The 15,211-nt window shown below is 42.3% G+C and overlaps 7 protein-coding genes across 7 annotated transcripts; 5 read left to right on the top strand and 2 right to left on the bottom strand.

Moving 5' to 3' along the window:
- Nucleotides 1–210: 210 nt before the first annotated feature.
- EAF02_006476 (uncharacterized protein) lies at nucleotides 211–771 on the bottom strand (the record flags this gene model as incomplete). The annotated part of the gene is made up of 1 exon (XM_038902524.1): nucleotides 211–771. One exon carries the CDS (start codon nucleotides 769–771, stop codon nucleotides 211–213), a length of 561 nt encoding a protein of 186 aa, XP_038757744.1.
- Nucleotides 772–1,125: 354 nt separating this feature from the next.
- On the top strand, nucleotides 1,126–1,476 carry EAF02_006475 (uncharacterized protein; the record flags this gene model as incomplete). Its single annotated transcript, XM_038902523.1, has 1 exon — nucleotides 1,126–1,476. The coding sequence occupies one exon, from the start codon at nucleotides 1,126–1,128 to the stop codon at nucleotides 1,474–1,476; it is 351 nt and encodes a 116-aa protein (XP_038757743.1).
- A 395-nt stretch (nucleotides 1,477–1,871) lies between these two features.
- EAF02_006474 (uncharacterized protein) lies at nucleotides 1,872–2,129 on the top strand (the record flags this gene model as incomplete). Its single annotated transcript, XM_038902522.1, has 1 exon — nucleotides 1,872–2,129. One exon carries the CDS (start codon nucleotides 1,872–1,874, stop codon nucleotides 2,127–2,129), a length of 258 nt encoding a protein of 85 aa, XP_038757742.1.
- Nucleotides 2,130–2,887: 758 nt separating this feature from the next.
- EAF02_006473 (uncharacterized protein) lies at nucleotides 2,888–5,198 on the top strand. Its single transcript, XM_038902521.1, has 2 exons — nucleotides 2,888–4,214; nucleotides 4,263–5,198. The coding sequence occupies exons 1-2, from the start codon at nucleotides 3,980–3,982 to the stop codon at nucleotides 5,000–5,002; spliced, it is 975 nt and encodes a 324-aa protein (XP_038757741.1). The 5' UTR covers nucleotides 2,888–3,979; the 3' UTR covers nucleotides 5,003–5,198.
- A 657-nt stretch (nucleotides 5,199–5,855) lies between these two features.
- On the bottom strand, nucleotides 5,856–6,701 carry EAF02_006472 (uncharacterized protein; the record flags this gene model as incomplete). The annotated part of the gene is made up of 3 exons (XM_038902520.1): nucleotides 5,856–5,959; nucleotides 6,020–6,273; nucleotides 6,337–6,701. 3 exons carry the CDS (start codon nucleotides 6,699–6,701, stop codon nucleotides 5,856–5,858), a joined length of 723 nt encoding a protein of 240 aa, XP_038757740.1.
- A 3,335-nt stretch (nucleotides 6,702–10,036) lies between these two features.
- Nucleotides 10,037–11,594, top strand: EAF02_006471 (uncharacterized protein). Its single transcript, XM_038902519.1, has 2 exons — nucleotides 10,037–10,811; nucleotides 10,877–11,594. The coding sequence occupies exons 1-2, from the start codon at nucleotides 10,386–10,388 to the stop codon at nucleotides 11,459–11,461; spliced, it is 1,011 nt and encodes a 336-aa protein (XP_038757739.1). The 5' UTR covers nucleotides 10,037–10,385; the 3' UTR covers nucleotides 11,462–11,594.
- Nucleotides 11,595–12,182: 588 nt separating this feature from the next.
- On the top strand, nucleotides 12,183–14,248 carry EAF02_006470 (uncharacterized protein; the record flags this gene model as incomplete). Its single annotated transcript, XM_038902518.1, has 5 exons — nucleotides 12,183–12,646; nucleotides 12,702–13,718; nucleotides 13,772–13,909; nucleotides 13,974–14,197; nucleotides 14,241–14,248. 5 exons carry the CDS (start codon nucleotides 12,183–12,185, stop codon nucleotides 14,246–14,248), a joined length of 1,851 nt encoding a protein of 616 aa, XP_038757738.1.
- Nucleotides 14,249–15,211: the final 963 nt, after the last annotated feature.

Raw genomic sequence — 15,211 nt, 5'->3', positions numbered from 1 at the left:
TATCTTCTCAGCTGTTCGGTTGCATGTCAATCAGTGTGTGGTGCTAGCCAAAGTAGAACTTATGAGATGCAGAGTGCTTTATTTACATGGTTGGTGATACGTTTCAACCTTATAAGATTGTAATTTTGCATTTTATACATTCATCTTCCCATCCACGCCTCCCCACTCGATATTAGATAGAGCATCCCAGCGACAAGTGCTTGATAAAACCTACCACGGCACAGCCTTTGGTCCCGTAACATCCCGCCACTGCCCATCCGTCTTCACTTGTTCCTTCCTCGTCTCCCTATCCTCTCTTTCAAGCCTATCCGCCTCCTCCTCAACTTTCCTCTCCCACCTCTTCCCCATCTTCGTCTTACTAAACCCCCATTTCCCTACCCACCACAAACTGCTCATTCCCAAAACTCCTATTACTCCTGTAGGCGCAACAACCCATCCTATCCCCGTCGCAAAACTTCCAATGGTAGTAGCAGATAGCGCTGCGACGATAGAACCCACAGCTGCGTACTTGGCATATCGAATAACACGCCAGAATATAAAGACAGTTATGGAGTGAAGAGCCCGAAGAAGAGCGCGGGTACGAAATCGAACGGGTTTTGGGGAGGTAGGAGAGCCGGGAGAGATAAGGTATTGGATGTTTTGGGTGATAGAGGTGAGAGCGCTGGAACTGCGAAGTTGAGCTGTTCGTTCTGTTGCAGTGAGGGACTGAGATTGAGGTGAGGTAGATGGGGATGTAGTTTCATCAATCATATTACCCCTTGAAGGCGACATGCTTGCGGTTATTTCATAGGGGTGTTCTTTTGTTGATTGTATCTACATTTAAAATGCAGCCTTTTGTCGGGCGTACAAACAAATTATTTGTGCTACGTCATTGATGGTTAGGTTGGTGGTCTGTGCGTTCGCGACTTCCTTCCTTAACCTTACCTCAATCCTTCTTACTCTACATGCTCCTTGTGATATAATATCTCATAATTACCAGGATCTGTTTATTGATCTGCATGATATGAATTCTCCGACAATGCAAGCAAGACTGAGTATCACAAACCAGTGCGAGTACAGGCTGGAAGATTCTTCAAATCCAAGAGTCTATAGCTAGGAAGATGAGACCACCGGCTGCGGTCAACGATGGAAATGGCGGAAATCTGTTTGAACTACGCGGCGTGTATAGTATCCAATGAAGGAAAAATCTGTTGCTATTATGCTGTCTTTACTCCACGGAAAATGCAGGTTAGAGAAGACTGGGCGGTTGACAAATCGCCATCTACTTGTCTTATGAGCTTTGAAGAGCGCTGCATTAACTTTCAGTTGATTCTCGCAAAGCTTGTTGAGCTGTCGTATACCAATGTCCGGACCTTCGAACTCTGTAAAGCTCTAGACCATTGTGAGTCCTACACGATCGCATACATCAGACGAAAGGGAGCCAAGAAACGAGACATGCGGAGCACTGACAAGAAGAAGGCCGCTGGTAGAACTTGATGAAAGACGATGCGGAGCACTGAAAAGAAAAAGGCCGCTGGTAGAACTTGATGAAAGACGGACTATGTATCCATGTTTTAACAAACAATGAGAAACGGGGCATTCTTGCTCGGTATGAGACTTCGAGTTTGAGGAACTGCATCTTTCTTTATGCTCTTGTTTCCGTGTGGTCTCATATGCGTACACAGAATTGCGAGGAAACTATTTACGGATTATAGTTGGACTGCGGCCATGACTGCATTCCCAACAATACGGTTGTTGGTTGACATTACGACCGTGATTTGCAGTACGGTTCATGACACCAAGGCTATATAATCACCTTTTAAACTTTCAGGATATCTTACTTAAATCATATGCAAAGTACAATGAAAGACGTTATTCTTGCCAGCACAAAGATGTCTGAAGCCGATCATTCAAATCGCAGGCCACAGCAAAACTCAGAGCATACCAACAAAAACACAGGCTCGGACGTCTCACAAATGCCTCCAAAGAATGATAGTTTACATCGGCTAACCCAAAGCTCACGGTCAAGCGAACAATTCCTCTTGAGGTCTCGGGAGCGTGAAGTCGAACAAGCCCACGAGGAAAATTTGACAGGGTGTATGTGCCTCGTTCTCGCAAAAGTTCCGCATTTTCAATGGTCAAAGTATTAATTTCTGGTTCTCCATTCATGCATTTGCTAAATTTTGCAAGAAAAAAAGAACAAAGGCTGGCGGGGGATCAATTTGCATACGATCTCTGGCATAGACCACGGGAGGAACTCGACGAATCACCGGTACAAAAGGGATGTCCCTGTTGTAAAAGTTTTTGCAAATGCCCTAGGGCATGGAAACGGTGGCTTGGATTGGGTGGCAATTGAGAATTTTTGCTGGTTATAGTACCTATTTATACTGTTTCCAATAGCATGGTAAATCACAAAGCAACTACTTGAGATTGATCTTGAGAGGCGGAGCGGCGGAGCGGAAAAGTGTGCGTTACGCGGAACAGCTACGTACTTGAGGATTGGCCCAAGCAATACACTCGGAAGAAATTGTCAAATACACATACAATGCTCGTCTAACTTGGGCGTCATGCATGGTGTGAATACAGTTTATTCCTAAATTTAGCACTCCAGTATGATAGATTGATAGTTGATAGAAATCAACTATGTGGAAAAAAGATGATCGGAGATCAACCGCCAGGTGAACACAGTCAAAATAACTTGAAACCTGTACCCTGTGCGTTGTTATTTGTACAGCACGCATACAATTCACATCTCATCAGGAGCCAATTAACGGCTCGGTACCCAAGCCTTTTTACACTCTAGTCCAATCACCGTTTACCCACTGGGTCCCTTTCTTTAGCGAGTGGACCACGTATATAAACAGCATCCCCTTGCAACAAAATCGCCTGGAAAACTGAAACTGCGCAACAACAATTTCGACACAATGCATTCTTCTCAGCTATCCATGGTCAATCACTCAAGTGTTAAATCATGACGCATACAACTCATAAATTCCACGATGTTCGCTCTCAGATTCAGAAGTGCGGGGAAAGAACACCTGACAGGCAAGGGATGCACGGAACTTATTCACATATTTTCCCCGCACATGATTTACCACCACCTTGACAATCCACTCATCCCATGGGCATGATTTCAGGAGTCAACCATTTTGCGACAGCAACGACGACGACGATATGGCGAAATCATGACACGAGGATGGGATTCAAGGAGCTCCGGAGAGCGTCGCCATGTTCATCGCTACGCCAGCTGTACATCGAATCTCAGCGCGGGAACTGCGGAGATAGGTATACACCAACTTTACGTCGTGTCAAGAGTTTTTACAATCCACCTAAGGACTTTGCGCTTGTTTTTTCAATGTCGCTTTTGAATCATAAAGATTCGATGGTCGAGGTAAAAATTGATACGTCAAATTTCGTGATTACAGTTGAGATACCATTGCGAATACACAATCCTTACCAGTCAGTGCCGATGGGGAAAATTCTAGAAAGGGAGGAATTAGAGTGTCCGGAATGCGGTAGAGAATTTATGGGGGAGTACGGAGTGGAGGATCTGGCGTGGCATTTCAATAATGTGCATTGGAAGAGGAGGGTTGAGAGAAAAAAATGCTTGAGTATGGGTTAGGAGACTGGTAAAACAAATCGACTATTGCAAAAAGTTATAGAACCATGGATTCCAGAATACCTTGGATCGAGATTGACATTGATAATCAGAGTTTCTTTACGATTTCTACTATCCGGAACCATGACCTTTAGAGTCAGTCTACTTCTCCCCACAAGAATAGAAGGCACGAACGTTCGTCCTTCGCACCTGTCATCAATGAAAGTAATTCAGAAACGCTGACTTTCCGCCCTAAATCCGTTCACTTCACACCAGCTCAAACGTATGCATATTGACTACATTAATATAGTTTTAATAGTTTGAGCTCGATTGTATTACTTTGGATATCGAATATTGAGCAGTGTATCCTTTCTTACACAAAAATACCGCTCCTTGAGAGACATGGATCTTGCCGAAGACAGCCCATATACGACCATGGACGGGAATGTCGCATCTGCTCCTGCTGAAAAAGAAATGCAGCATCGGTCAAATTCTGGTGGAATGATGGATGGTATTATGGGTAAAGATAGGCTAGATGAAGATGTCTCTGAAGAACGATGCAGCCGTTCAGGCTGTCCCAGTCGATTCAAAAAAGACGGTTTCAGTTGCAAGGAATGCCAGTCGCAGATATATTGCAGTATGTATTTCTGTGATTAGCCAAACACCGAAAACTGAACATCTTTAGGTAACGTATGCGCAGAGAGGCATTGGCCGGAACACAAACTTACTTGCGAGTGTCTTAATTATGTTCCGAGCATCGACATGTGTCTCGAGAGATATCGCAACAATCGGCCTGGTTGTATCATATCCTGTCCAGCAAGAGCCACCTTTGAGGACTTTCACCAAGCACTCAGCATCTCCTTGCCTTGTCTTGAACCTATATACCGCTTTTACATCTTTGACAGGGGCCAGATAAATGCTGCGATTAGCCATTATCCACGACCTGAAAAGATTATTACGAGACCGGGATCAAACTCTAGTGTATTAGATCATCGCCCTGATCTACGACCATTACTAGAAGACAGTCAACGGATATTCCTTATTGATGTTTTATGCAAACATCCATATGAACAGAGCCAAAAGATTATTCATTACATATGTCATAACCGCAGAATTCAGAAGACCTGGCAGTATATGACCTTATTCATGGACAGAGCACCAATTTCTCCATTTCTGCTTATGTGGAGTGGTGCCTTTCGATGTATAGAGGATTATGGCAAAGGCCAAAATTTTATGACCTTGAGACTTGCATATGAAGCTTCTGAACCGACACAAGAACAGAGAGAATTGCTCTCTTGGTACGAATCAATCGAAGACTCGAAGGCTACCAGAGAAGGAATCAACCAAACTCTGAGCCGTATCCGAACTTCCACTCGTCCCTCTTATACCCATTCTTCCCATACCGAAGCAGAAGGCTTTTACTAGTTGCAAATTATGATTTGATCCAGAACAAATGGAAGAGAAGTATTAAAGTTTCAATTTAACTTGGTGAGGAGGGGGCGAGAGAAAGACTATGCAAATTAAGCCTGTGACGGTGATAGGTACAAGGTCTATTATGTATGTATAGTATATGCAAACTTCAGAGGAGTAAGAGCATTTGGCATGAGTCAATACACACAACTCAATAAAATGATTCTATCCCATTATTACGTCTCGCTTTAAATCTTGCCTCGAAAGTGGATTACTGGTTGTTTGATTGTCCACTTGGTAATTCAACATCGCCAAATCTCATCAGAGCTGTAGAGCGGGGTTGGTGAGGACGTTATATATCCTAAGGGCAGGATAAGATTTACGGCAGAAACACGTGGACGTCAAGTTCAAGTTCAAGTTCAATCCTCCACGGGAACACGTGGAAATTCTCAGATATGGACATTGCTTTGCACTCATAAATCATCACTAACATGCTTCGAGATGGTCTCGAGTATGATAAACGATGACGAGAAACGGAAACAATATTTAATTGAATTTTAACCTCTAGTTTGCGAACGGAATTTTTTTTGTGAGTACCTGATCAAACTGGAATCTCGATGGTATTATTTTCAACATGTTCCTCCATATACCTCCTCTTCCACTCTTCGATCAAGCCAGAAGCTCGTTTCCAATCATTCATATTGAACTATTGTAAATGGAGGAGTCAGTATTGTCTACCAAAGGAAGATCTTGGAGTAAAATGAGCTTTGAATGATAAATGTTGTCTTGCAACCTTCATCATCTACCAGCGAGCAAAATCGGTGCGAAAAATAGTAAATATCATCAACTGCTTACGTACCGTTGCTTCTTACTCATTGTATGAGATGGGAACGTTAATAGTGGTTGAAGAACTTTTCTTTTTCTGCGTTTCAACCATTTCTGAAGTAATCTCGAATAGAGAGGTACGAATGACTGATTAAATAGATTATTACAGCGGTTGCTAGAAGCCAGTGAGAGCTCTATTTAACTTACATGAACGAATGCTTTCTGTACGTGGTGAGTATTCGTATCGCTGTAAAATTGAGTATTGCTGAACGTTGTCACTAACTTGAGACCGGGTCTCGACTGCCTTCGTGAGAACCTTGAAGACGTTCTCCAAATCGCCGGATCCACTGGCGGGAAAAGAGACGAATCCCTCTAAAAATTGGTCCGCGAGAGCGTCATGGAAATTTTTGGAGGATACACTGATGCTTTTGTTCTTGGTCTCACTCTTGGATGACGATAGCCTAGTTGGTCAATAAGGACAGGTGTTTCACAACAATGAAAGCTACAAGAGGGGGTTCCCTCACCAAGGAGCATTCTTTAAATCATAATCGGCCACTCGAGCGAAGTAGCCAACCCGCTTTGCAGCCGATGCTACGGATTCATCCTGAGGCACACTGGTACTGGCATATGTGGTGTTGCAACATCTGAGACTGGCCCAGCTACGATATTCCAACACGGCTTTCTTATAGTCGATCAAAAGCTCATGAGCTGCCTCTGGGATAATCTGAGGAAAGCCGATGTATTGAACGGAAGTTCCAACTTCCTGATCTTTTTTGACTTTTTCGAGAGTCTCATCTGGGTCTCTATCCTCACCAGATTGTAGATTACCAGGGTTTAAGGGACTAACTAGTAGAATAATGGGATTCTTTGCGGTAAAAGCTGAAGACATGATGCTGGTAATGATACTTGGCGATAATGATGTTTGATTGGCTTCTGTAGTGAAAATTAAGAGCGAGGATATTAGGCTGTTGCTTGCTTGCAAAGATCAATCTTTAAGTTGGAAGTGCCAGCATTTATATTCCACGTTCGATGTACCATCCGATTAGCGAAGAATTGATGGCAATCCTCCATACAGCTAGACACAGAATCAAGAAGGGTGGCTGCACTTCATGACTGCACAGTGCATGGAAAAAAGAAAATTAAATTTTTCTCAGTCAACAAATAATAAATGTTGTGTTGCATACTGGATCTTCAAAATGAGGGGTAGGTCCAATCAAAAACAACCATATGAAATTCTCATCACTCGAACATGCTTGACGTGGGTCTGGCTGATATCCTGAAAAATGTGTCATTAAACTAAGCAAAAGTTATGTTCAAAATTCAACATTAATTCAATCTTAACTAAAAATCGTATCAGAGATTTCGCTACTAATAACATTCTAGATTCAATTTTGAGGTTTCTTCTCAAAAGTTTCTCTGGTAATTTTGATGAAGTCCGTTTATATCACTGAGCCCTCATCAGAAACATGTCCGAGAAGATACATGGAAGTTTATTTGATCTAGATCTATACTTGGCATTAATCAGCTGCCAGAAGAAGGCTAAGATTAATTGGTAAACATGTGCATGACATGCATGAAATTCGTGGCAAGATGTGGGGGTTAGCTGTGTTACGAGACCCCGTACTCGATACAATGTTGACCTTATTTAGAATTTGCGACGCCAATGTTCAGCTGCGCGATTCAGGGTTCGGTCATAAACGTCGTATCGAATGTAGACTTTCTCAAATGGCGGTTGGCATTGCATGAATGATATCGCGTTTGTCTATTATATGATATCATAAGGTGATACTTGAAATGGCTGTTGGAACTCTGGCGAGATCTAGTCTGTTGAAAAAAACAATTCAAACAGGAATACACCAATGGGTATCACGCTAAATTTATGAACCTCTATGCCTAAATTTAAACGCAGACAACTTGATGCAGTGCACACACGCTATATAAATTATCTGTCAATGAATATGACATTGGGGGAAAAGCCTTGCTCGAAGAGAATAGCTAGGCTTCTCATAAATTTGAGTAGATATAATGATACTATTCATTGAATTTTTAATGTGGCAGTATGCCACAGGCAGAGTGAAAGAGGGATTAGGCGGTATCGTGATTTAGACTATCTAATCTACATCTTCCTATCTGCAACTACAGACCTTTCGGCATGCATGGTGGAAAGTAAACAACAAACATCAGATTGAAACCCCAGGAGGTCAGCAAACACAAGCGCTGCACTGAAGATGAATAGATTCCCTACAAGATGCAAGCCATCCCAAACTCCGTTCATCGAACAAACTTGCTGCTAGGGCATCCGGATTACTTCAATACAAGCATTCAATTAGAGCCAGAACTCCCACACAAGGTGTTCCCTGACAGTAAAGCGAGAGCATACGAGGGGACAAGAAAGGTTGTCAAACAAGCACTAAGCAACAACAACACCTAATCTGTCTTCTTCACCGGCCAAATTATCAAAGGTTAGAGGGAGCGCATGCTAGACAGTCCTAATGCAAATAACAACTGTGCCTCCACCAGGGTGGTAACACCGTACACGAAAAGGTCAACAAAAGCAACTTGTCTCAGAGTGATGAACGCCGGCGCGAACGCAGTTTATATCGAGCAAGTCTCTTTGATTTTTTGCTTCCGGGATTCTTATGGTAAGCCTTCATATTTGAATTGGGGGGAAATTCAAACTAATAGTCTTTCCAGATTCGTGGACGATGGCGGGGAAGGAGTCAACTGCCAAGATATCTTCTCGTCACCAACTATCATGATGGTGAAGCGACTGTGCAGGAAAAGATCTATAAGGCTCTACCAATTTCACTTATGCAGATGGCATATCGGAAAGATTAGAGGGAAGTGCCGAGACTATTGCTGAGATGTTCACCATCACCAGGGAATCAGACCTTGCCACTAAGCGGTTCTAGGATCACCAATGGGAAAGATAGCGACACTATCTTCGACCCAAATGCGTATTCAATCACCGGTCCTTGTCCTCAACCGCTTCAACGGCTTTTTAGCTCTTGAGGCCCATTGATCTGTGTTTGACGGTACTGTTCGAACTCGGAAATGTTAGACCGACATTTGTACTACTTGTACTCCTACTGCCACATGTACTGACATTTATCATTGAGAGCTGAGGGTTGCGAATTGAAATCTCGAAGAAGAAGAAAAAAATGCATATATATAATTATGATAATAATAATACCAATGCTTGCCATTGCCAAGTTTCGTCAAAAATGGTTTCGATCAAATAACGGCAAACGTGATATTAGCAGTCTAGAGTAGCCAGGTACCGAGACCAATTGACTAGAGAAAGGTTTCGCATCGTTTAAGATTCAAAACAGACTCTGTCAACCCAAAATAATAGTGAATATCTATAGTGACGGCCCAGGATCCCAGATTCAATGAACTCCCGTTTAAACTGATTGCAGAACGAGATACTACCCGCTGTAGTCAGACAATCAGATAGCATGCCATTCTTATTAGCTAGAAAGAGAGGACTTTATGGATGACATGATCTTGTAGATATTGGACGTGCTGAGATTGTACAAAAATCCTAGAAGCTTTTATAAGATTTAGGGTAGTTTTTTGAAGCAATGTATTACGAAAGATTCTCTTCTATCAAAGCTTTGAAACAGAACCGATTTTGGGGGAATTTTCTCGCAGGCGAAAATCGAAAACAGGGACTCGGATATAAGGAATTCCGATTGGTTGAAAATACGATTTGACAAACGAGGTCTAGCCAACACAAATGTAAGCGACGTTCCGATCTCATCACGTGCTGAGCAGAACGGCTCGGATTCGTTTACCGAGCTTGTTGATAGGTTGAGATAAGAGAAAGAACGGATACTTATAACCGCTTAGATGTGAGAAATGAAATTTGCTGGCCGAGCTGCCTAGCAAGCCCGACAAGGCGAAACATGAAGTCTTTATTTTGATTCATGCCTTGTAACGACGTGTAACGGTTGATATTTGGAGGTGCAAAATAGCTTTATAATAGCTGATCATCAGCTTTAAAAAAACTCTGAAGCACTTTCTTTCGCTGAGACTCTTCTTCAAATCTGAATGAGAGAAGACTCTACAACTCCAACAAAAAACAGAGACGGAGTAGATGCCGCTATTCCCATTGCGCTAGTCAGTACTGAGTAAGACTTGACGATCGGACCTAGGCTGCTCCGAAATCCCATCTCATTCCTCCACTTACAAACATGGGCTTGTTCCCTCAACAAAGCGACTGCAGCGCTGTCTACAATCCAATTAATATATAGAAATGCTGACAATTCCCACGTAAGTTTCTTCTCTCTTTTACCGTCTTTCTGCCAATTTAAGGTAAATTCATCTCTTTCACACATCTGATATCATTTTTGCCTACAAACGGAAACGGGAAACGTTTTCACGCCGTGTAAGATTTTCTTACACATCACTTTCGCCGCACCCTTACGTCTTACTTTTTCCCTCGTATATCATATTTTCAGCCTTCACTTGCCGAGTCAGTCTCTGGACACTCTTTATCTTCTGGATTTCTATTATCTCATAAACTGAGGGACAACCTTTATCGACACTTTATTCTCACATCATCGCCACCATGAATTCCCTTCTTATGCTTCTCCCTCGAAATAAACTGGATAGATTCGCGGATTGCACAGTCGACACATGTCCGATCTCTACATCCTATTATTTCTATCGTGTATCAATCGGCGCAAATGCGGCTTTTCTCGCTCTTTTTAGCATTTCATTCCTTGGATTTGTCTTTACATATGCATTCACTCGTCGCGCAACCGCCTTCACATTCGCTATGTGCGCCGGTGTTATACTTGAAGTAATCGGCTATGCGGGTCGTATCATGAGTTGGGAGAATCAATGGAAACAAGATGGATTTTTAATGCAGATTGTTTGCTTAACAATCGCACCGGCATTTATGGCGGGAGGAATCTATTTGTGCTTGAGAAGAATCGTATATGCTTTCGGACCGGAAAATTCAAGGATTAGTCCTGAGGCTTATACCAGAATTGTATGTTCTTGACACGTTTTCACCAGTCTTCTTTTCATGTCAGCCTAATACTAACTATTCCATAGTTCATTCCATGTGATCTTATGTCACTTCTCCTGCAAGCTGCAGGTGGTGGTTTGGCATCCGCAGCCTCACACTCAGGCAAATCCCCAGATACTGGAGATAACATCATGGTAGCTGGTCTCGCGTTCCAAGTTTTCACGCTATTCATTTTCATGATCCTCTGCGTCGACTTTGCATTACGCACACGTTCCCGATACCGCTCCCTCGGTAACGCCGCATTCGATCAAAATCCCGCTTTCATAACACTTCGCTCTTCTAAAGCATTTAAGGGGTTTTTAATCGCTCTTGCCCTTGCTACGATTTGTATCTTCTGGAGATCTGTATACAGAGTCGCGGAATTGGCAGAAGGATGGACTGGGAATCTTATCAAGAAACAAAATCTATTCATCGGATTTGAAGGGGTTATGGTTATTGTGGCTTGCTTCGCGCTAAACTTGTTTAACCCTGCCATTACCTTCAAGGAAGCAATGACTGGGTTGGGTGGTTTAGGCACGAAGAAGAAGATGAAGAAGGCAGGAGAAAAGACTAGCGATGGGGTTAGTGCCAGTAACAGCGATCTTGAGGCTGTTAAGGTAGCTCCTACTTAGATTGTGTGTGCGACTTGACTTAGCAACAGTTTTGGAAATGTTTTACGAATATAATCTCATAGCATTTTACAAGCGTTTATAGTTTTCTTTTAGATATCCTACATATAGTCGAAATATATTTAAATTTATTGAGTGCTTTTAGTCTCTTGGCAATGCAATGGTGGTTCTGCATGATCGTGGTCAAGTCGACTGCTTGTCGCGGGCTTGTTTTCCGATGTGATGGAGAGGGACTGACATCCCCTTTTCTGTGCGCTCTTACACTATCTGATGCACTGGCTCCATTTGAATGAATTCGATTCACTGGAATCTCTGTCCCTTGAAGATCGGTGAATGTTCTGATTCGCCTATTTGCTTCATCTTTGACAACGTTATTCACTGTGGTCAAGCAAGCTACTTATATTTGTTAATTTTTTTGCGGCAATTATAGACGTTGCTTTTCTACAGCAAAATACTACGACAGAAAGTTGAGAACTATTTTTTAAGGAATATATCCAGGCTCGCCTAAAACCGTATTGAATCTATCTCTTATTGCCGAGAGAAGGTTTCGTGCGAATCTTCTCACTTTAGGCAATGCATCATTCTATCAACGCGCTTCGTTCCTCATCGGTCTTCCAGCAAAATTCTTCTTTTCGGGCAATCTTTGATTAAAATACCTGCCGTGAAATGCTTTCGACGTCCGATGAAGATACATATACCCATGTTGGCGGTTTCAAAAAATACAATGAACCCGAAGGCCATCCCTTACAAAGCCATGGATGATAGCTCTCATGGATCTTATTCCACCCCAACAGCAGCCGTTATGGAGACTCGTGGATCTGTTCAACGAGGTGTTTCCTGGCACAAACAGCCTACTTATATGGTTCTCTTTGCCGTTCTCGGAATCGCCTTAGCATGCACTCATCATGGTTACTATTCATATCTGGATGGCAAACTAAGGACCAACAATTTTCAGAAACAATTTTCGATAACAATTGGAAGTCTTCTTGCTTTTTCTGTGGTCTCATCGTTTCTTGCAGCAAACTGTGCCGCCTATCCACAGTATCTTTGGATTTCCATACGAAAGAAAGCATTTACTTTAAGTACATTAGATAAGATGTTTGCATTGACGTCGGATCCAATGGGATTTCTGAGCGTAGAGATATTCAGGCATGCACCAGTTGTGGCTCTTCTCGCATTGGTCTATCGGTCAATGATTTGGAATTCATCGTAATATACAAGTTTGCTGACTACCTGGATTTAGGGCAATGAGTCTTGCAGCAATACTGCCTCCTGGTACGTTGATCATTGTTAATGGCATTATGAAGGAAACCTCTAACATTTCCATGCCTGCAATCAATTGGTCTAATGTCAACGTTTTCCAAGAGGATAATGTTTCCACTGTACCTGGCACTGTTGTTATAAACATTGGCACAGAAGCTGTCGAGAGCTCCAATATTGTTTCAATTGAAGGGCCAGCGCCTAATTCATCTTACTCTATCGACATTAGAGGTCCTTATCTTCAATGTATGGCACCTAACGATACCGAACAAATTTACTTTGATCAATATATAGAAAATCTTGCTCAGAACAACATCTTCACTTCGACCAGCTGGACCACGCGTTACCAAAATGCGTCTACTCTTTTTGACTCTCTTTCTTCTCCTTGGCCGTCTATGATCTGTCTATCTGCTTTTGATCCGTGGATGTATCCCGGTAATGATAGCTTGGGATGGTTGGCAATCGGTGAATTGGATACTTTATCTCCCGATCAATTCAATAACTGGGATGTCAGTATCAGACGAAATATATCAGCAGATCTCAGTAATACCAACAACAAATTCTTTTCGGTTCAACCTAAGCTATGGCTTTTGACAGCTAATGATACTTTTGTATGCGGGCTAGTCAACGGCACAAGAAAGGTCCATTTTAATTTTAGCGATGGCACACAGCATATAAACTATGGTATGCTTTATGATGTGGAACATGTCAACATGTCACGGACAAATGTTCCTGGCTACCCTGGAGCTCTGGACAATACACGCCATCATGACATCGCTCCCTATATATCCCTCTATCAATCCATGATATTAATGCTAAGTGGGAACATAACAGCTCAAATTGGTAAATCGGTTATGAGCTCCTTAGCTCTGAACACTGTGCGATTCGGCCTATCAAGCCGTGTTCTTTCCACTAGCTTAGCTGGTTGTGATGACTTCCTTAACGCATATTGGAATGATAATCCTCTGGTAGGAAATGCAGATTGCTTGCCGGCTGTGAGGTGAACCACAGGGTTTGTGCGTGGCGTAATGCATACACGGCTTTCAATATTAGCCGATCGTCCAATATCTATAATTCGACAGAACTCTTTACAAAACCTCCATCAGCTTGTCGTAATCATAGTCTGGCGAGAGGTGTCGAAGATTTGGCTGCGAATATTACCATCAGCACATTCAGCGAACCCAAACTTCTGTAAAACTCGCCGCGACATCAAGTACACACATCATCAAGTATCTCGGTGCTAACATTACTTTAGTAAGCAAAACGCAACAAATGTTCCAGTTACCTTCACGAATTCTACCAACGTCTTCTCGTATTCCCCGAAATATCTTTACCTCCCATACGGCATCGCAATTTTCTTCACTTGCCTTAGTTCAATCCTTGGTTTATACGCCTTCTACACTAATGGTGTTGTTCACAGCACAGCACTGTCGGCCATTATAGCCACGACGAGGAACCCGGATCTCGATATTCTTGCCGGTGAGAATATGTTAGCTAACACATCATTGAGTAAGGATATTAGAAACGTAAAGTTAAGGTTGGGTGTGATGAGGGGGAAAAGAACGGAGGGGGAGAGAGTCGCGTTGGGTAGACCCGAAGAAGTGAGGGAATTGAAAAAGCGATGGTTTTGAGACCCGGGTGGGTTACTTGCGTGCAATGTGTTATAGATGATAGTTCTTTTTATTATACTGATGGTCTTGGGCAACGAAAGTAAACCTGCTTTTCAGTTTTGTTAAATGAAGATTATTTTCCGAAAGAAAGACAAATTGTCACCTGAAATGCAGCTTATTCATGCTTTACACGACGATTAAGAGGATTTGAAGGGAAATGCATATTCCTCATCATAGAGAAAGAGAAGATCATTGATTTTGCGATAGTTGTGTAGTACCCCGAAATTTGAGCGCGACATAAACGTTTATCACTGGCGGTTACTCCTAAATATGGAAGAGCAGTAAGACCTGATACTTTATTGCATTTCTTAATATATCTTAAAACAAGAGTTCATAATCTATTTTCCGAGTCGATCTTCAAAATGACGTGTATATCAGATCGGTGCGAGCAATGTAATCAGTACCACTCAATCTCACAGAAAATAATGTACTCTATGCAAATGGCAATCACGATTGATGTATTTATATATTTTGGCTTGGTCAATTACCATCTGAAAATTAATTTTTCATGCCAATGGCAACGAGAAAAATAATAATTGTTCTCATTAAAGGCCTTATTTCATTGTCCAAATTCACTTCCAGCAATCTATCAGACCAAATTCCTACTGGTGAAGTATGATTCTGCATCTACAACGTCGTCTTATGTCTCGTGACAATCACAAATTTTCTTTGCAGATCAAGAATCACCTCAGTCTTGGTAGCAACTTTGACCTCACATTGAGGCTGAGACTAGGAAGTTTCTTAGAGATTGAAATCCTTTATACCCACCAGACGAAAAGTCCAAGAGGAAGATGGATCATGCAACGCATTTCGAACAGCAGAA

The sequence above is a fragment of the Botrytis sinoallii genome, assembly GCF_014898435.1.
Source record: "Botrytis sinoallii strain Bc 23 chromosome Unknown BSIN_010, whole genome shotgun sequence".
In the NCBI taxonomy this organism is placed as follows: domain Eukaryota; kingdom Fungi; phylum Ascomycota; class Leotiomycetes; order Helotiales; family Sclerotiniaceae; genus Botrytis; species Botrytis sinoallii.
The sequence above is the reverse complement of the archived record's forward strand: the minus strand, read 5'-3'. Positions and strand labels throughout refer to the sequence as shown.

Coding starts and splice junctions, on each gene's coding strand:
- EAF02_006473 (XM_038902521.1), top strand. CDS start 3,980: ATGGATCTTGCCGAAGACAGCCCATATACGACCATGGACGGGAATGTC. Junction 4,215..4,262: donor CCAGTCGCAGATATATTGCA/GTATGTATTTCT, acceptor GAACATCTTTAG/GTAACGTATGCGCAGAGAGG.
- EAF02_006471 (XM_038902519.1), top strand. CDS start 10,386: ATGAATTCCCTTCTTATGCTTCTCCCTCGAAATAAACTGGATAGATTC. Junction 10,812..10,876: donor CTGAGGCTTATACCAGAATT/GTATGTTCTTGA, acceptor ACTATTCCATAG/TTCATTCCATGTGATCTTAT.